Genomic DNA, 20,880 nt, shown 5'->3' with positions numbered 1-20,880 from the left:
CATAGTTATGCGGATGACACACAACTGTACATCTCCGCTAAACCAAATGATGCAGCAGCTATAAAATCCATTACTACCTGTCTCTGTCTTCTGGCAATAAATAAGTGGATGAGCAATAGTTTCTTAAATGAGCCCCAAAACAAAAAGAGAAATGCTGTTTAATAATCTGTGGAAATTAACTCCCTGGAATAAATCTGAGGTTACAAGTCTTGGTGTTATGTTAGATATAGATCTAAGCTTCAGGTCCTACACTAACAAGGTGACGAAAAAATAATTTTTCCACCTCAGAAACATAGCTAAAGTACGACCATTTATAAATCAAAAAGATGTTGAAAAACGGATTCATGTATTCATTTCACGCTGGACTTGATTACTGTAATGCACTTTTTACTGACCTCCAGAAAAAAATCAAGAGACTTCAGCTCACTCAAAACTCTGCAGCTCGGCTATTAACCAGACCCAAGAGGAAGGAGCACATTAGTCCAGTTCTAGCTGCTCTGCACCGGCTTCCTGTAACATTTAGAATTGACTTTGTTTTCCTCCTCTATACAAAGCCCTTAATGAGCTAGCACCAAGCTACATTGCTACATTCCTTGTTAACAATTTGCCTTCAACAACACTGCAATCATCTGCTGCTGGTTTATTGGCGATTTCCAGCAACAGCCGAAAGAAAATCAAGGATGCAGCCTTTGTCAATTACACCCCAAAGCTATGGAACACACTGCCTGTAGATATCAGGGAAGCCAGCTTGCCAAATACTTTTAAAAGAAAGCTAAAATCGTATCTCTTCTCTTTAGCCTTTAACTAGCAATGACTTTCTTGATACAGCCAATTTCATCATCAATATTATCATCATTATTATTAATAAAGTGAAAACAATAAAGTGAAACAATGTAACTACTTGGTCTTGGCCCTACTTGGCCTGGTTTGACTAGTAGCAGGACTGCAATATGTAGTTTGCTAACAAGCTTTGGGTCGATATTGTTGTGCAACTGACATTACTGAGTGAGTTTGCTGACCTACTATGTTTTAGCAATTACCATTAGCCAGTAACTGTCATTTGTGGCCACAGTGGTTGCTGTTCAGCAAAATCTACATAAGCATATGTAGCAAATAAGAGTACAATGTTTGGAGGGAAATTACATAAACCAGAGACTGATTGATGGTGTGCATTAGGCTCAAGTAGACAAATCCTTACTTAAAGCATATAATGGATCACTTCCAAACTAAGCAGTTGGCACACCTAGTCTGACAACCACTGTCTCCTCTTTCTCCCTGGCATAGTGAAGTAACATAAGAATCATACTGGCACTGAAACAAGCATGTATTGCACAAATGATTATTAGAACTGAATGATTCATTTTTCCCATGAGTCATCTATCAACAGATTTATTTGTCGTTAGCATGGGACTATAAACCTTTTTCCAGCAGACATTTTGACATGTTATAACAGAAAAAACACAGGTGTAACCAATAATTTTAATGATGGGCTCTGTGACATTTAGCTGTCTCAGCATGCCAAGTCAATAAGCCATCCGGCATTATGGCACATAATAATTGCGGAACTTGGACACCTAAATGAACTGCAGCCATTATAAATATTAATTTCACCTGCACTTTTCCTTATATGAGATGCCAAAATGACTTTTGTGAAAAAAGTCAAACAGAGCACTATAAATAATGGGTCATCAATGCTATGATATCATATCAAGTATGTATTATATAGAATGAATACATCAATGAATGTTAAACCTTTAACTGATATTCTTTATCTAGCAGCAGTGGCTTTCTGGATAGATAGATAGATAGATAGATAGATAGATAGATAGATAGATAGATAGATAGATAGATAGATACAATAACTAAATAGACTAACTCAAATATATTTAAAAAAAAATATATATATATATATGTATATAACAGTTTAGACAGACAGTACTTTAAATATGACTATAATATGAATCTGAAATACAAATATTATACTTATCATTATTATAATTAGTTAGCTTAAAAATAAAAAACTAAATTTCAACACGACAACATGCGACATGATCGTCTGGCTTTGAAAAAGCACCGTACTATGCCCCGCCCTCTTACCGAGTTGTGACGTTTCAACCAATCACAATCCTTCGCGCGGAATTTCAAACATTTTCAAATCACTATCCCATTACTGAGGTGGGATTGTTCCGCCAAATTCATAAACAAAATAGTCCCTTTAATATAAATAGAAATTAATTTTGATTCAGACAATCAAATACAACTTTTGAAATGTAGTACTATAACAGTCTACATATACCGTGCTACCAAAACGTGAGTTTATGTTTTATATATATACTTTAATTACTATATTTGTGCAATTCCGCGGAGTGATACTGCAGCCTCACTCTGGAAGAGAAGCGAGACGATAAGGGAAGGCTGTTCATTAAGGTAGCTTACGTTAGCCGTTAGACGTATGTAGTCCTTCTACATTACTTGTAGTTTGATATGATATTAACGTTTTAGTAAAATTAATCTTTGCTACATCCGGTTGAAGTATATGGATTGCCAGAAGTCGACGTGTCTTTGAACGGAGTTCCAGGTAAGCCTACAACGCTTAAAATAATGTTTTTTAGCCAATCCTCGCGACATAAGCTTGACATGTTTCATTGTATCATGTTTTGTGGAGTAATCGCTAATTTTACTTTAAATACAACGTTATCTCCGACAAGACAAGCGTTAACTATCGAGGCGAAACTGCACGTGGGATGACGCCGTATTTTAAATATTTTAACTGGCTGCAACAACGGCTGGATGATGTTCGTAGCGACGATGACGTCGAATTCAATTAACTTAAATAATGTTGAAACGTGTTAGTGTTATATCACCAATTACTAATTAAACACAGTTAAGCAAAGTAGTTTTGTCGCACACATCTCTCCTTCGAGTGTGTTGCATGTCTCTGAGAGGCTTCTTTTAACGTTTAAATGCAATCTTAAGTATAACAATTCACGTTAACTTGTTTAGCTTTTGACACTTTTGTTTGCTAACTTTCTAGGTAACGTTACGAGAATGCCATTACATGGAAAAATTGTCGTGGTTAAGAGGAGTGGAGTGGATGGGACTGAATTTCCTCTTACTGCATCATGCCTATTTGGAAGGTGAGATCAAAAATGAAAATACATGTGGTGGATAAAACTTAAGCGTTTCTTTGCCGTGTCATATTTTCAGATTAAATCCCTTCTCTCTTGATAACAGGACAATGTAATCTTGATTGCACTAGCTTTGATTTGTTAAATGTGACACACCTCTAGCAAATTTTATGTCAACTTAAACACTTGTATCAATGTGTGGCCTCATGTTGAGGTTGACAGGCCCTATATAAACCACTTGGTTTGGAGGCGGGCCGTGTGTTGCTGACGTCAGAATTTTTAAATGCATGTCTGCAGCTGTTACTGCATGAAGTTCAACTGACTCCATATTGTATATCAAGCCTCCAGTTCACAAGTTCACTGTACTTTTGGACAATGGAACATTCTATTTACTAATCATGAACAAGAAGCACTTACATATTAACCTAGTAACATCAAACTTAGGGTGTTGCTAAATTGTTCCTTTGTTAACACATTTGTTTCTTTGTGATGTTACAGGAAGCCTACCTGTGATATTCGTATTCAGCTTCCTCAAGTCTCCAAGGAGCATTGCAGAATTGACTTCAATGAAAATAAAGAGGTAATGCAACACATACTGAACATGCACACATTAACTTGTCAGTGTGTCAACTTTACAGGATAGCAGGGATAATCAGGAACTACTATTGAATAGTCACAATAATGTCTTCATATTTTGATCATCACAATGTTAATTTTGTAGATCTCACTGCTAAATCGCTTAAAATTGACTGGGAAATCCTGACCTGGATGGAAATATAAGCCTAGCTTACACTGGTATTCTGCTCTGAGCTTATTTGAAAGACTGTTTGATATGATTTTTGTTTTGTCTCTCCTAGGTTATATTGACAAATCTGAGCTCAGTGAATCCAACCTGTGTCAATGGAGAGGCTTTACAGCAGTCAGAGCGTTTGAAGCATGGAGATGTGATAACCATTATTGACCGTTCTTTCAGGTGCGTCTTGCAAAGATTTTGGACTGGGTGTTCTGTGGTTATAAAGGGACTTTTTTAGTCCCTTTGAATATTATATTCAATTTCTGTCAAGTCTTTCCTCTCGATGCCACTAAATTCAACACACCGCACCTTTTAAAGAACTCTTAATACCAAGTTATAATGGAAAATGCATGGTCCCAGATGATGGTTTTTTTGTTTGGTTTCTTTTTTTTGACAGAAATAAATGAAATCTTACTTTTTGTTGCTTGTTGTCATTTCAGGTTCGAGTATCCTCCACCACCCACACCAAAGAAGAGGTCTTCCATTGGAGGCAAAACTGAAACCCTCAAAGTAATTTACTCACTATTTGTCTTTGATGACAGCAGCATTGCAGTCAGCCCAAAACCCTACATTTGTCTACACTCCTGATGAATCGGATTGTTGTGTTAATGAAAGTATCTTATGTCTAGGTTCTGCAAGATCAGCATATAGGGGACACAGTCGCTATTGAAAAAGGAGAAAAGAGGATCTCTGAAGTGTCCATAGGTGAGATTGTTTGATTGAGGTTATTCTGAAATTGCAGTTTGAGTGCTTCTTATTTGAATATGACAGCTGTTGATTGGTTGAATCACTTAGAAACATTGAAAATATATAACAGAGATCCATGTCAGTGAAACTGAAGATAGTGCTGCACAAATAACATAGTCAACAGTGAAAAGTATTATGTACTGTGTGGTACTTCAGTGCATCATCCATTTGATCAAATGTGTTTGAAATTTAAAGCAATAATTTCCATCTACATTTTTAGAGGTAAGAAAATGGATTTGAGGAACCATTTCACCAAAGCACACAGTATCAAACAGACCTTTGCCATATACAAGTTCTTACTAACAAGTAGTTACATTTGTATGTAGCCTGGTCTAAAACAATTGACAAGTAAAATAATTTTTGGTGCAGACCTACTAACACTCTCCAACCAGATCACATCAGTTGAAATAAGATTTGGTGCATATTAAAAAGTGATGGATAATTGTATTTGCCTTCTTTCTAAACTTCTCATTTTTGTGCACACTTTAAGACCCTCATCTGAAAGATGGAACCAACCATGAAAACATCCAGCGAGCCATTGAGAAAACTGTGGAGGTGGAGTCCAAGGAGGATGATGGCCTGCTGCAAAGCAAGACCACTTCCCCCTTCAGTGATCTGTATCAAATGATCAAAAAATCTCTTGATGTCAAGACCCCTCGGAAATCCTCCAGCAGTAAGTTTCAGACGCCTGCCTCGAAGATTTGCACTCCAAAATGTGGGACAGTCGAGAAAAATGGTGAAAAACCTGCCATTTCCACAGAAGACACCCCCAAGAAGGATAAAGCTAATGTCTCTCTTGGAGCTGATGAAACTAATGGGGAGGCTCAAAGTATAAGTAATGGGACCCCGAAGTCTGTTAAGAAGCAGAGGAGGTCCTCTCAGGTTCCTGCTGCTGAGATGGCTAGACCTGTAGTTGAAGAAGTGGAACATGCCAAGTCTGAAGCAATTTCACCACAGAAGAGACGCAGTGCAACTCCCCAGAGGTCTACTATCAGTGAGGTTATTGAGCAAATTTCTGCCCAAACAACTAAGTCCCCTATGAGAAGGAGGAGCAAGGAGGCCACACCAGCTAAGGAACAAGAGAAGGCAAAGCCTGAAAAAGGTAATGAACACTGGACAGTACTGTTTGTTTTTTATTTAAGAGTGTTGACTGATTTACAGTAATAATTCAAGCGTATTTGTTTAAGATATTTTTGATAGTTTGTGACTCATGTACAATTTTGTTTTTGATTCACTTCTTAGTGGAAGAGCCGTCCAAAAAACGCAAAAGTGGAGAACTGGCAACTGACTTGCCCAAACCACAAATGAAGAAGAAACGAGTTTCCTTTGGAGGTTACCTGAGTCCTGAGTTATTTGACAAAAAACTGCCTCCTGACTCTCCATTACGCAAGGGGGCCACTCCACGGAGAAGCTTGTGTCTCCCCAAACCCAAACAATCTCTCCTTAGACGAGCATCAGTCATTGGCTTGCTCAAGGTAAGACTCAAGTGAATGATGATGACTAAAGTAGTTAGACCTAATGTTATAATTGTTGTCTATCATATAATATTATTTAAAATGGATCTTGATTTTCATAGGAGTTTGAGCAAGAGTATGCAGATAGTTCTGCAAACATGACTCCATCACCGAAGAAGAAGAAAAATGCTTCTCCTAAGACTCCAACACCTGGAAAGAAATCACCAAAATCTAGGTCCCCTTCTCCCAAGGCTGCATCACCTGCAAAGAAGTCACCAAAATCAAATGCCTCCTCTCCCAAGGCTCAGTCACCTGCAAAGAAATCGCCAAAACCCAGGACCCCTTCTCCAAAGGCTCCAACACCAGCAAAGAATTCCCCCAAATCAAAGACCTCCTCTCCCAAGGCTCAGTCACCTGGAAAGAAATCACCAAATTCCAAGAGTGCATCCCCTGCTAGGGGAAGGTCTCCCTCCAAAACCAAATTGGAAACTCCTACAGCAAATGAACAGCCCAAAACCCCGCGCAGGTCTTCAACCCCAGGTCAGGTGGCTTGTAAAGAAACTCCCACTGGTAAGAGAAGGTCAAGCCTTACCCCTCAGGAAAATACTGCCACTGTTGTAACACCAGCAAAAACCCCTTTGAACTCACAAGCCAACACCCCCACCGTGCAAGGGCGATTCTCTGTGTCACGCATCAACACCCCATCACCAGTTGCAGAAGATGCTGTTATGAACCCAGTGCCTTCAGTCACTGTAACCCCTAAAATACCCCTGAGGAGAAAGAGCATGAAGAGCACCTCACGGAAGACTCCAAGCATGGCAAAGAGCGCTGTAAAAGTAATGCACAGAAGAAGTGGCATTTCACGGGCATCTATGAAAGGTATGTTGGACCCTGACATTTATGTTATCTCTTGTACAGGCAGGTAAAGAAGCTTAAGTCAAAAATCTAGTTTTTCTTCCCAGCCCTGTCACTAAAAGTATACTTGGTCCATTTCAAATCTGGCCAGTATGAAGTAGAATTAGGCATAATAAGAAAAGTGTTATAGATGACAAAAACCATTTGATAATCAAGTTTACCATTCAGTTGAGTTAATTTTGTGTTTTATTTTTCTTTTTCTCCTTCCAGCCTTAAATTCCTGGGCAGATATTGTCAAGTTTGGGCAAACCAAGGTCCAAGTGGCTGCTCCAGCTAAGCAAATGGTCAACAAAAAGACTAAAAAGAAGATTGTATCCAAACCACAGGTAAAGTAAGATACTGTAACAACTGCGGGGTACATTGACAGTGAAAAACGTCCTGTATTCATGAATAGGAATATTGTTATTTTGTTTTCTCCTGTGGTCACCACTCTGTAATTTTAATGACTGTTTACTCATACTGTAATTCAACTATTTAACTAGTGGTTTTATATCTTCTGGTGCAAACATCCTTAAAAACTGCCATGTTTGTTTTTCTTAATCTCTCAGACCCCTGCAAGAAAACTGATCAGCCATGTCAGCACCGGTCATGCAGATTCACCTGTTACCATTCTGGTGGGCAGAGCTCACAAACAAAAGGTTGTACATCCAACTGGTAATGCACCAAGAGTGGTCACCAATACTGCACTCTTAAAAAAGAACATGAAAATGGATGAGGACTTGACTGGTAATTACTTTTTTCCATTCCAACAACAAGAAACATATCTCTTTAGTATTGTATTTTGGACTTTGCTCAGTAATGTACCTGCTAATGCTGTGTGTTGTGGTTTCAGGAATTTCTGAAATGTTTAAAACACCTGCAAATGAAAGGAAGAGGAGATCTGTAATAAATGAGAACAGTGCCACCAAGACCCCAGTGGGAAGTCTGACTACATCTGTAGTAGAACCATCAGTGTTGAACACACCAGAGGAGCTAGGTGAGTGTATGGTGTTACTGTTAGAGAACTAATGCATGAAATTTGTAGTCAACATAAAAACTAATATTAAGGAGTTTGTGAAATTAATTCTTTTGGCCATTAAATCAGTATAAACTAATGATATTATATAATATAATGAACTAAAATGACTATTTACAGGTGAAATGATGGTGTCTCCACTGAGTGTTGCATCTACAGTCAAAGGAAGAAGATACAACAGTGAGGCTGTCCAACGCCTCCTTAATGGAAATCAAGAATCTAGCTTTGTCAGTGACACTTCTGCCCTGGATATTCACACTGGTGATTCAAGTGAACAGCAGTGCACAGATTTGAAGACCATCTCAGTAAAAACTCCCAAACAGAAGCCAGAACTACCAGAGTGTCTCACAGGAGTTAAGAGGATCATGAAGACCCCAAGACAGAAAGCTGAACCTGTAGAAGACATCAGAGGGAAAGTTCTGAAAACACCTAAACAGAAACCTGAACAACAGGAGTGTCTCACTGGAGTGAAGAGGATCATGAAGACCCCAAGACAGAAAGCTGAACCTGTGGAGGACATTAGAGGGAAACTTCTGAAAACACCTAAACAGAAGCCTGAACAACAGGAGTGTCTCACTGGAGTGAAGAGGATCATGAAGACCCCAAGACAGAAGTCTGAATCTGTAGAAGACATCAGAGGGAATCTTCTGAAAACTCCTAAACAGAAACCTGAGCAACAAGAATGTCTCACTGGAGTGAAGAGGGTTATGAAGACCCCAGAACAGGAGGCTGAACCTCTTGAAGACATACAAGGAGAACTTCTGAAAACTCCCACAGCTGCAGAAGTTGCTGATGTGAGTTTTGATGTTGTTAAGGAACTGGAGACAGCAGAATTCGTGGAAGAATCCGAAAACCTATGTGAAATGGCAGACATGAAAACTCCAAACCTTAAGAGCTCCCCATTGGTTTGCCCCTCTGGTATCAAGAAGGTGATGAAAACGCCCAGGGAGAAAAGTGCTCCAGTTGAAGATATGCTTGGCATTGAGAGGCTCATGAAAACTCCCAAAGAAAAAGGTGAACCTGTTGAGAACAGCTTTGGTATCAAGAGACTCATGCAGTCACCCAGACTGAAGGGTAACGCTCCTGTGGAAGACTTTGAAGGACTTCAAGAGCTCATGGAGGAGCCACTGACTACTCTCACAGAACCAATGGAAACAACTGAGGTAATGAAGAAGCATCAACCTTTTCAATATTTTATTGTAAGGATAATCATTGTAATCATGCAGTCGATGGCTGCAATGTGGATTCAGTTTTTAATTAATTACATTGATTGACCACTTGAGAGAAAAGAGAAGCTTACAATAGGCAGGTAGTGTGATCTAGTCTACCACATGATGGGGCAAACCAAACCAATGAACTAAAGACTGCAAAATGATTACTGGATTGAAAATATTAGCAACTTGCATAACAGGAAGTCATTTGATTCAATATTAATAACACAAATATTGCGTAATAGAGCTTATCAGGAGTGTTGGGCACAGTTAAGCAAGCTGTATTTGCTCAACTTTTATCATTTCATTGAAATAACACATTTAGACTTAACACATTTTTAAGAGACCAAAACCACAAGAATTATCTTATAATTGCCCTAGTATTGTCTGTGTAGCCACAGACTGACATAGTAAAATAACACAAAACTTCACTGTTTTAAGAGACATCCCTGCTAATCATGTGTCTGCAAGGGTTTCTTTTATTTCAAAGGGAGCGCTCATTCTCATTCATTGTTTTTGTCTATTTTTAACAGGTTGATGGGCCATCAGATGTGATCCTTGATGTCCCTCAAGTTGACATGGCCATGGGTAAGATTTCTAATGTTTAATTAATTTTATGTTTAAAAAAAAAAATACTTGAAATGAGAATATTGTTATACAGAACATGGAATTTAAGAGATTTGTTTACAAAACTGTAAGATTTTGCATTGATGTATCAATGTGTCTGAACCACAGCGCATAACACCTGAACACAAAACACATACTGACTACTGAACTCACTCCATAAATTAATGAAGGTTTGCAGTGGCTTCAGTCCATATTTATATGATCTTTGTCTGTGGAATTGTCAGTGATCTATGTCGCAAAAATATATTTGCAAAACATGTCTGAAACCTGATGTAAGTATTTTCAACAGCCAAAAAAAAAAAAGAAAAGCTGACTTGTCTTTGTTCATCTTTTTTAAGGAGATGTGAATGAAGTTGTGTGCACCCAGTTGGAGGTGCCCAGTGTACATAACGCAAATGAATCATCAGATGCTAAGGAAACTATCCCACCGGCAGCTGTAGAGAAGTTACCAGAAGAACAACTTAAAACTGAGACAGCTACTTCCGAAGTTACTGAACTGGACACAACCGCCACTGATCCTGATGATCAGAAGAAACCTACTCGAGGCAGAAGGGCAACAACAATTGAATCTAAAGCAGCTGAGAATAAACAGGAGGCCACAGAACATTCTGAAGATCCTGTTGTCCTTGCTCCAGTCAGAGGAAGAAGAGGGAAGAAAACCGAGTCAACTGCACCAACCGCTGTTAGACAAACTACAAGAAACAGAAACGCAAAGTCCACTGAAAGCAAGGATGCTGAGCTCACACAGGAAGAAAGTGCCTCTCTGCCTTCCAAAGTCGCTCTTAAGCCTAAAAGAGGAAGAAATGCCAAAAAAGCTTCTGATGATCAAGCTGAAATGGTCCAAGAGGTTGCCACTGAAACCGAAATGGTGCTAGAACCTGAGAGTGAACAGACTCCCCCAGTTGATGTCAACCACGCTGCAGATGACAGTGAAGCACCACTGGAAAAAGCTGTCGTGAAGCCCAAGCGAGGAAGAAAAACGAAACAAGAATCTGAACAATCTCAATCGGTGCCAGAGCAGCAAGATGTGCCCTCTACTCACAGCGAAGATGTTCTCCAAGCTGACAAGGCAAAAGGTATGTGATCTTTCATGTTTGTGTTACTGTAGATCCTCCGAGTGTTAATACTATTTCTGACCCCATGCAACTTGTGTAAATGTGAGGGAATATGTTTCCTGAGAGAATTAAGAGGTATAACTTAACTAAATCAGTTATTTGCTAGTTGAATGCTGAGCCACATTTCTCATTTGTTTTCTCCTATTATTTTAGAAGTGGATGCAAAGGAAGTCAGTAGTGACCAGCTGGAGGTGGCGCCCATTGAAAGTGATGAAAGTAAATCATCAGATGCCATGGAAACTGTCACACAGGCACCTACAACTGAAAGTTTGCCTGAAGTGGAGATGGCAACTTGCACAGTCACAGAAACCGTCCAGAAGAAACCTGTTCGAGGCAGAAAGGCCAAACTGGTGGAATCTAAAGCAGCTGAAGATAACCAAGAGGCAGCAGAACATTGCGAAGATGCTGTTGACCCTGCTCCAGTCAGAGGAAGAAGAGGGAAGAGAACTACAGCTACTGCACAACCCGCTGTTAGAAAAACTACCAGGGGCAGAAATGCTAAGTCTCAAGAAGGTACTACAGATGATCAACCTGAAATGGTGCCAGAGGAAGCTGTGGAAACAAAACCAGTGACTGAGGTTTCACCAGAAGCTATACCTGACCAAACAGCAACAAATGCCAGTCAAGAAGAAAACGAGTCTCCACCCCCTGAAAAGGAAGCTGTGTCGAAGCCCAGCAGGGGGAGAAGAGCTAAACCCACACCTGTCGAACCACCTCAATCAGAGCCAGAAGTGAGTGAACAGCCCGAACAGCCTGTTCCCACTGTTGGAAAATCAAGAAGAGGGAGAAAGAGAAACCCTGATACTGTTGAACAAAATGAGGTGGTTGAAGACACAGTTGTTGCTGTGGAAACCAAGCAGCCGTCCCAACCTCCTGTCAGGGCTAAGAGGGGAAGAAATGCCAAACATGAAGAAGAAAAGGTAGAGGATGATGTCAAGACTACCTCAGTAGAGACTACTAAATCCCAGGAGCCGGTTAAAAAGTCGAGGAGAACCAGAAAGGCTGAGCAAGACCACGTAGAAGCACATGAAGAAGTCCAAACGGTTGAAACTCTTGTCCCAGAGGAGGCTGAAGCTCCACTTGCTACTGAACCAGTGAAGATGAATGAACAAGCAACCGTGGCTGCAAAACCCGGGCGAGGAGGGCGAAAAGCAAAACAAAACGCTGAATCCACTGAGACCCAAGAGGTACCTGTTGTCAGCACCACAGACAAACCCAAGCGAGGTAGGAGGGTAAAACAAGTTGCTGAAGAGGTTAACATCACTGCTGAAGTACCAGAGGAAAAACCTGACCATGAGCTGGAGACCGAGGAGAAGCAGCAAAATGTTGAGTCAAATGCTGCTGTCGTTAAAACTAGTAGGGCAACAGGGGCGAAAACTTCTGCGAAAAATGAGATTTCACAAGCCGTTCCAGCCAAGCGAGCACGTCGCGGTGCAGCCCCTACCACTGAGGAGACCAAAACAGAAGAGTCTGCTCCGATTTCAGTAGAACCGGCCAAAAAGGGAAGACGGGCAGCAGCAAAACCCACACAGCTCACTGAAGATTCAAGCAATGCTGTTGTGGAAGACACAAAAACGTCCAAAAAATCCGTCAAGTGGCAAGGAGATTTGAAAGTCTATGATATAACGCCTTTAAAGGCAGTTCGCGGCAGGAAGTCAAAACTTGGCGGCCAAGATGATGCTGAAAGCAACAAGATGTCACAGAATGCCGACAAAACTGAAGAGAAGGATCTCTCAGATAAGGTTGTTGAATCTCAGCCCGCCAAGAGAGCCAGACGAGGGGCAAAGGTCGCTGATGTAACCACTGAGTCCACAAGCACAGTAAAGCCTAAGAAAGGTGATACCGTGCAGGCTGCTGAAGCCGAGACACAGCCAAAAACCAGAAGAGGAAGATCAGCAAAGAAATAAGCATTTGTATATATTCTTAATCATAATGGATTTTTCCCTTTAAAAAGCCTTTTTGTATTTGTTGTTTTTAGACTGTAATGGGTTTTAGCAAGTAGTTTTATAGACTGAAAATTAAGCACTGCTTTTTTTCTTTTCAATACAGCAGGGAATTTTGTCTTAACCATTTATTTTTTTGAGAAGTTGTATGTTTTTCATTACAGATATTGCTGATATTTTATGCTGAAAAAAGTGGTTATTAAATTTGTTTTGTATAATGGAAAAATGTCTCTGAATTTTTTTCGATGTTATCTATTAAGGGTGTGTATCCACATGTGGTGCTAAAATGTCTGGGGTAATAATTAGCCAAATGGCCTATATACAGTTTTTATGTGACTGGGATCCATCATTTTCATGCATTTGTCAGTTGCAGAAAGTGTTGGAGGATGAGATACTCAGAAGTCAAATGACATAACATTAAATGTTATGTCATTTGTTGTTGGTGCAGCTGTGATTTTATATGCAAAAGGAAAAAATAAAATTGTTTTATTCCTTGCACATAAAAGGTATCATCTTTCTAGGGGGGCTGAGCAAAGTAGTAAGGCAGGCATGTGTAAACTGGTAAATGGAGTGTGAGGTTAAAGGGAAAGTCTTTACCTAATTTTAACCAACCAAGGGAATTCTGTCAATGCCCTTCACATATAATGTGGAACAATACATCTTATTAGAAGTAATCAAACATATACACTTAACATTTATTCTTAATCATCCAGTGTTACATGTTATTACAGTAAAGTATTTACCACTGGACAGATCTCATTGCTTGGATATTACAAAATATCTTTTTAGATCTTTGTAGAACACCAGAATTCAGAAATATGAGAATCGAATAGCCGCAAATTGAATAATAAAAAGTGTCTATAATCAATGAGCCGAAAGGTGAGCAGACAAAATATCACCAATGTAAACAGATTAAACTTGGCCATGGTGTAGTTGACAGGCAGCACAGAATTGTTAAATGTTTGCATTTTTGCAGGATGTCTGAATCCCGTCATTACACAATTTGCAGCATAAATAATTAAAATCAAGGTTTACCGGAACTTAAAGATAAAACAGGAAAACAACCCGGACAGATTTTCGAGGCGGACTGGAAACAAACGCAGAGCAGACGCTGGAGGGAGATTTGAGCAACGCGTTACAGGGACAGTCGGTCTCAAACTTGACCGACGACTTCACTGGTTGACTTATTTCCTGTTTTATCCATATAATTTCGTTTTTGGCGTTATGGAGTCAAACAGTGACATAAAATCGACGCCGAGAGGTTTTCACTGCACCCTGTGCAAGGTCAACTTACCAAACAGTAAGTAACGTTAGCTAACTTCGCCACATGCGAGTTAGTGAAACTTCCAGTTGATTTCCAGTTACACCACTGTTGTCCTATGACCTTGTAACTTGTCCAAAGCAAGTATCAGGCGCAAAAATCCAGCTAACTTTAAATTATGTAGCGTTAGTTGTTGGAATTCAACGTTACTTCTAAAACTGATACGACTTTGATGTTGTGGCTTCCATGTTTGTACTAAAATTCTGCAGCTGAACGTCAGTGTCATGCGTGGTTGGTACATTTGGCTAATTCTACACTGAAATATCCACAGCTTTGAATGTATTGGATAAATCTATCATGCTTTGGTTAGACTAGTCGCCAATAAAACTGTGAACAACACATTGAACGTTGAAGATAGATATACACAGCATTGTTAACTGTTGTATTATTGACAATTCACTCTTAAAAACAGCTATATTTCAACCCATATACATGAAGAATACACTTTGTTTAACTTAACATTTATTATCTGCCTGTCATCTTTCAAGCTGATATTTTTTCCTAAGTCATTAATTCTTATATTTAAATCTGTAGAGCCAAGCTTGGATCAGCATGTGAAAGGGCGGAAACACCAGACGTTGTCCACTGTGCGAAGCACTAGGAAGAGCCAGGAAGAGCACAGTGTGTTTGTCAGCGGCATCAAGCCTGACATCTCTCAGACTGACCTAACTGAGTACTTCCAGCAGTTTGGGCCAGTTACAGATGTTATCATGGATAAAGACAAGGTCAGTTCGCTGCACACCATGAGATACAGCTCATTAAGCGATGTATGTAGCCTTGCTTTGTTTGTCTTTACAGTTTGTCACCATACCAAGAGCACTGACAGTCAGTTTCTTCACTGCTTATCGGAGTGTGTCTCATGAACGTGTCCTCTGACTGTGACATGTCACTCTGCACCTACAGGGTGTTTATGCCATCGTGCAGTTCAGTGAGACAGACAGCATACAGGCAACCTTGTCCTGTTTAGAGCATCAGATGAAAGGCCTGAAGCTGCGTGTCAAACCCAGAGAAAAGAAGGAGTTCAAGTTGATTCCCAAGAAGAAGAACGACTCACAGAACCTCCAACAAGTTCTCGACCGTCTCAAACCCCAGCTGTGTCAGCTGCCGTCTGTAAGCATAGTATTATCCAATTTATGGCTACTTAAGCCCTACAAGTAATGATTTGGGTTTACAGGATAAAGATGGAAAATTCAGTTGGGTGTAAGGAGCTTCACAACCTGTAGGGGCTGCTAGTGAAGCCTTTTCAGATTCTTAAATATCAATGAAATCCCATATTGCAGTATATCTTAAAATGTACTGACTCTAAAGTGGTGTCAGTAAATATAAAATAAACTTGCTTAATATTTAAGTAATTATTATTTCTGGAGTGTAAGTGTACATTCTGACCACATATTCAAACACAGTCCATCCTCTGTTCTCCTCCAGGTGAATGCACAGATGCAGTACATTGTAGAGCGATGTGAGCTCGGAGAAAATGAAAAGAATGCTCGAGGTTTGTTGGTTCAACTTCTGCAAGAGGTTTTCATAGAGTTTTTTCCAGGTGAGCGCTGCAGACGCACAGTTTCTGAAATCTTTCATAATGATAAGTGTGCAAAACATTATTATAGTTTGGCTCTCTCACTGTTTACACCATGTTTGAATGGTTGCAGACAGCCAGATCCTACCGTTTGGTTCATCTGTCAACACTTTTGGCATCCACTCCTGTGACTTAGACCTGTTTCTAGACTTGGAAAACACCAAGGTCTTCCAGGCCCGTGCCAAGTCCACCGCAGAACAGGTCTGACATTTTCACATATACAGTAATTGTGTGTATATATATATGCACAATACAGTTTCCACCTCATACTTGTTGCTCAAAATAAGGTTTTGAATCCACAAAATTCAGAGCCAAAATATTAAATAATGTAAATTCAGAGGGAACTGGCTGTGTATGGATTAGTCACACTTGAATCGTCCTCTTTTTTTTTTTTTTTTCTTTTTTTTTTTTCCTTCAGGCGGGGGAGGGCATGTCAGACGATGGGTGCTCTGAGGACTCCATCCTGTCTGATATTGACCTGTCCTCGGCCTCTCCAGCTGAAGTTTTGGAGCTTGTGGCAGCAATCCTGAGGCGCTGCGTCCCCAGTGTGCACAAAGTCCACGTGGTCAGCAGTGCTCGTTTGCCTGTAGTGAAGTTCCATCACCGGGAGCTCAACCTGCAGGGCGACATCACCATTAACAACAGGTCAGTGGCCCATTTCTTAGGATATTATATGATATACTGTGTTGTATGATACTGTGTAGAATTGAAAGTCTAGAGATGTGAATTACTGAATAGTTTCTATCCGTATCCCTCACTAGACTTGCAGTAAGGAACACCCGCTTCCTGCAGGTGTGTTCAGGGATGGAGGACAGACTGAGGCCTCTGGTGTACACCCTCCGCTACTGGGCCAAACAGAAACAGCTGGCTGGTAAGATAAATGTCTTTCCCCTTAGAGAACATAACATCAATTCACTTTTTGTCATTTTTAAGGGTAAGATTTGTGTGTTTCTGGTTACCTGTGCATTTAGATCATTTCATTTTTGGTCACTAGATGTCAGTAGAACTTCACTTCTCCCTCTGATCATTTTGGGATCTGCCTGGACATATTGATATGCAGTGCCTTGTAGCACCTTGTTATGGAAGCCGTAGTTGAAAAAAATAAATCAAAACAGCACAAGTTCATCTCTTTATGGGTTGTAATAGTACAAGCAATGGCTCCTGATATAATAGGAGTGTTCTTCATTGAAGAGCACACTAATTACCTTCACTCCTGGGCCATAACTCCTTTATTCCCTTTCATGAGCAGTAGCCTCCACACTGCCAGTGCAGCTCTCAAAAAGGCACTTATGCAGCGTGATCAGCGGAGTATGATGGGATCAGTGACATGTAAGGGTGTTGTTGTGATCCAAACTTAAGATTGTGAAGTGACAGCATAGATCAGTGTTGCCAGGTTCCTAAAACCAAGAACTGCACAAAGACTCAAAGAAATTATTGTTTCTTACATTCACACCTGTGCACCTCTTTCTGAGCTTGTAACTATGACTCTGTGTCACAGTTTATTAAATGCTTCATTAATGCCTTTATCTGTTGGCTACCTCCTGTATAGACACTTGCATGACATTGCAGCAATTATGGTTTAATCCTGTCAAACACACAATCTGTCATTATTTTGATTGTAACGTGTAGGTAATCCCAGTGGTGCCGGACCTCTGCTCAACAACTACGCTCTGTCACTGCTCATCATCTTCTACCTGCAGAACTGTGAGCCTCCTGTTCTTCCCACAGTGGACCAGCTTAAAGACATGGCCTGTAAGTGCTACATCGCTCTTACAACAATGTGTCCTCCAACATGTTGCTCCACATTACCAGTCCAGCTTAGCTGAATAGGTAATGCAACAAATATATTTTGCAGATGATGTGTAATCGAAAGGATAGATGCACTAAAGAAATAGTGTTCAGAGGACTTGTATACTTATTTATGGGAACCTTTGACACTCTGAAATGCAAATGTGGGATCAGAAATACAATTATTTCACTCTTTGTGTCTCTTTAACACAAGGGATGTTACTGGATTTATTCATATTTCCTTGGTAATTTAGATTGTTCCATATAATGAAAAAGCTTTAGCAGGTTAATTTCTGTTTTGCTGCCATTTTGAATCAAACAAACTATTTGTTGACCTTTGTTTAATTATAATTTAATCTCCTTGCAGGTGAGGAGGAAGAGTGTGTGATTGAGGGCTGGAACTGCACCTTCCCCAGTCAGCCTATTGCTGTGCCGCCCAGCAAAAATACCCAGGACCTCTGTAAGTATGAGTAATTCTATTGGGAGGAAAAAAAAAATTCAGTGACATGTTTTTATGTAACCTAGCTTCTTCATAAATTCTAAATATGACCTAATTTAATGTCTCAAATGTGAAGCCCACATCACTACCACAAACCCTAAATGTCTCTCTTACTGTACATGTGTACATGTACATTGTCTCTATCTAGGCACCCTGCTCGCTGGCTTCTTCTCCTTCTATGCAAAGTTTGATTTTGCAAGTAGCGTTATATCTCTAAGGGAGGGGCGTGCACTCCCAATCACAGACTTCCTCTCAACGAATAAAGGAGAGGAGGCCATGCAAGAGGAACAACGCACCAAGCCTCATCAAACTGGTCCAAGACTGGGCCCCCTAAATCTCTTGGACCCCTTTGAACTTTCCCACAACGTAGCTGGAAACCTGAACGAACGCTCTCATCGCAGCTTTCAGAAGGAGTGCGTGGAGGCTGAGAAGTATTGCCGCAGCCTCCAGTACCAACGCAAATCCACCAAGGGGAAGTCATGGGGGCTGGTGCGCTTATTCACCCCCCACGGGGAAGTCCCACGCACCAAAACGGAGCCGCTGACCATCAGCATTCCTTTCAAATCGGCATCGCTCCCAGAAGAGCTGCGCAATCAGCTGCACATGGCGGGAGACGGTTTCCGTCTGCTGTGGTTTCAGAAGGTTTGCTCTGCGGTGGAGGAAGTATTCCAAAGTGTACTCAGGTGTCACCTCGCTCCCTCTACAGAAGCTGTCTTTGGCGAGGATTCAGTTGTCGATGCAGCTGAGGAAATGGAAAGTACTTCAGCCTCCCTCAACACATCAATAAATGACAGCTGTGACAGTGTTGAATACCCCGATGAAACCAGCCCTCTGGGTACAGCTGTGGTTGGTGCCAAGAGGCGGCTGTCTGCCGGCAGTGATGACTCTGTGTCACCTCAAGGAAAAAAACCGAGACTGGCAAAAAGGGGCAAGCCTGAGTTCCCTCACTGGATCTGGGTGCAAAAACACATAGTGTGGGCTGGCAGGAGAAAGGTGAGAAGGGAGCTGATCAAAGACACCGACTCAAGGCCAGAGGGCAGCTGTATGGAGCTGGAGTCCCAGGTCACAGCTCACATTGTTGAAAAAGAGCTGGCACTTAAAGACCCACTGAAATTCAAGGTTCAGCCACAGATGATGGGTGGGACAGAAAGCACAAAGGCAGTGCTGAAGTTGGAGCCATTCAGTGACAAGGAAGGAGTTTTTCATGACTTCTTTCATTTCCTGGAAGCTTTCCTACCCAAGATGGTAGAGACATTGCTAGAGAAAGAAGTGGGTAGCAGTTAAAAAGGGACGTATTTGAAATATGTCTTCATTAAATCTAAAAGATTTGGGTTCTTTTTTGTTTTGAATCAGAGATTTAATGACTGCAACTTGAATGAACCCTTGAGAGTAGTTCATAAAAGAGCATTACTGTGGCTTTATATTGACCAGCCATCCATAGTAATACTGTATATTAGGTATGGGCTTTTTCAGAGTGTCAAGTTTGTAATTGTTTTCAAATATACTGTATTTTTGTAATTATGTGTTTTGTTTCAAAGTTATATTTCCTGATTAAGCCTTCTTTTATGTTTGAGAGGTGGCTTGGTTTTAGTAAATTTGTTTAAAATAATGCTCTTAAATGATGAAGCTTTGAAGGGAAACATCAGTGGCAGATATTTTGTGTAGACAGCATCTAATGGTGTCTTGAAAACAATAAAAAAAATCTTTGTAGAAACACTGCTTCACACCCAGGACTATTGTGTATTATTTTGCCTTCAAGCATCATCTTATAAAGTAACCTCTTCATAAAGAATCAGTAATTGTAGTTTACATAGTTGCAGCAGTGAGGGGGAATTCAACTTTGGTTCAACTTGTATTGTGGGCCGCCAAAAAGGGGCCGTGTGGAGCTGTTATCCAGCCGGGTCTTCATTTAAACGACTGAGACAGATGAGAGTAATTACTCAGGCAGGCAGACTGCTTTATTACAGCAGGTCAAGCTGGAGCTGAGGGATGCGCAGGGCTCCCATGTGCTGATTAACATCATTCATCTCACTATTAAAGTGGAATACAGATGGCCAGCAGGTTAGATGGGACTATGGAGGATGGAGAAGGCTTTGATGATGAAGAGGTTTGAGGCAGCTTACTACTTGTTTATCTGATGCTGGTTCACATTACGGATAGAAAAAACAGATAAAACTGTGTTACATGGTCCAAGTACTCAAGAAACGTGTGTTTCAGGGGAAATCACAATGTGTTCTTTGGTAGTAATCAGAAAAATAGCATAACATGGGTAACATTCAAATCAAATGAGCAACTGTTGAGCTTATCAATCATCAGTAAATATTGTACCATGACTCCACTTGAACCACTTGAAAATGATCAAAATACAGATTTTTTTTTTCCGTTCTCATTTGTGTTATTTTTTTTTAGGTATTTTCTCTGTTCTACATTTTTTGACTTACCAAGGTCAGCATCTCTTCAGTTTTTGATGGCACGTCACTTGAACACCAGCTATTTTCCCTCACTGACACTCCAGGCTACTCCGATATCATCATCCCTTGCTTTTTTTTTTTTTTTTTTTTTAAAGGCGCTCCTGATGTACGACCACTCACACACCTCTAAGCCAGACAATCAGAGTGATTGATATCAAAACTAGAGGGTGTGTTTGCTGTTGGCCATTAATAAGAAAACAAACCGTCACCAGCAATTCTGATAAGAATCATACAAGCTATTTTCCTCAAGTTTCCCCTCATCAACAAAAGCAATCTA

At 40.4% G+C, this 20,880-nt stretch overlaps 2 protein-coding genes across 4 annotated transcripts; both read left to right on the top strand.

Annotated features, from left to right (window-relative positions):
* The first annotated feature begins 2,384 nt into the window (after positions 1-2,384).
* mki67 (marker of proliferation Ki-67) lies at positions 2,385-13,273 on the top strand. Of its 3 annotated transcripts, none has more exons than XM_044337283.1 (16): positions 2,385-2,578; positions 3,035-3,137; positions 3,627-3,708; positions 3,986-4,101; positions 4,362-4,431; positions 4,551-4,626; positions 5,159-5,770; positions 5,911-6,143; positions 6,245-7,001; positions 7,248-7,363; positions 7,586-7,763; positions 7,870-8,013; positions 8,173-9,215; positions 9,797-9,851; positions 10,229-10,966; positions 11,159-13,273. In XM_044337283.1, exons 2-16 carry the CDS (start codon positions 3,049-3,051, stop codon positions 12,910-12,912), a joined length of 6,063 nt encoding a protein of 2,020 aa, XP_044193218.1. In that variant the 5' UTR covers positions 2,385-2,578; positions 3,035-3,048; the 3' UTR covers positions 12,913-13,273. The 3 variants fall into 3 exon arrangements, with proteins under 3 accessions (XP_044193218.1, XP_044193219.1, XP_044193217.1); XM_044337282.1 differs by lacking the exon at positions 2,385-2,578 and adding an exon at positions 2,825-2,848; XM_044337284.1 differs by lacking the exons at positions 3,035-3,137; positions 3,627-3,708; positions 3,986-4,101.
* Positions 13,274-14,004: 731 nt separating this feature from the next.
* On the top strand, positions 14,005-19,858 carry tut1 (terminal uridylyl transferase 1, U6 snRNA-specific). The gene is made up of 10 exons (XM_044337285.1): positions 14,005-14,248; positions 14,804-14,994; positions 15,173-15,379; positions 15,695-15,809; positions 15,919-16,046; positions 16,264-16,490; positions 16,607-16,716; positions 17,475-17,597; positions 18,001-18,093; positions 18,281-19,858. Exons 1-10 carry the CDS (start codon positions 14,173-14,175, stop codon positions 19,414-19,416), a joined length of 2,406 nt encoding a protein of 801 aa, XP_044193220.1. The 5' UTR covers positions 14,005-14,172; the 3' UTR covers positions 19,417-19,858.
* The last annotated feature ends 1,022 nt before the right edge of the window (positions 19,859-20,880 follow it).

This window comes from Thunnus albacares, chromosome 20, assembly GCF_914725855.1.
Source record: "Thunnus albacares chromosome 20, fThuAlb1.1, whole genome shotgun sequence".
NCBI classification, from domain to species: Eukaryota; Metazoa; Chordata; class Actinopteri; order Scombriformes; family Scombridae; genus Thunnus; species Thunnus albacares.
The sequence above is the reverse complement of the archived record's forward strand: the minus strand, read 5'-3'. Positions and strand labels throughout refer to the sequence as shown.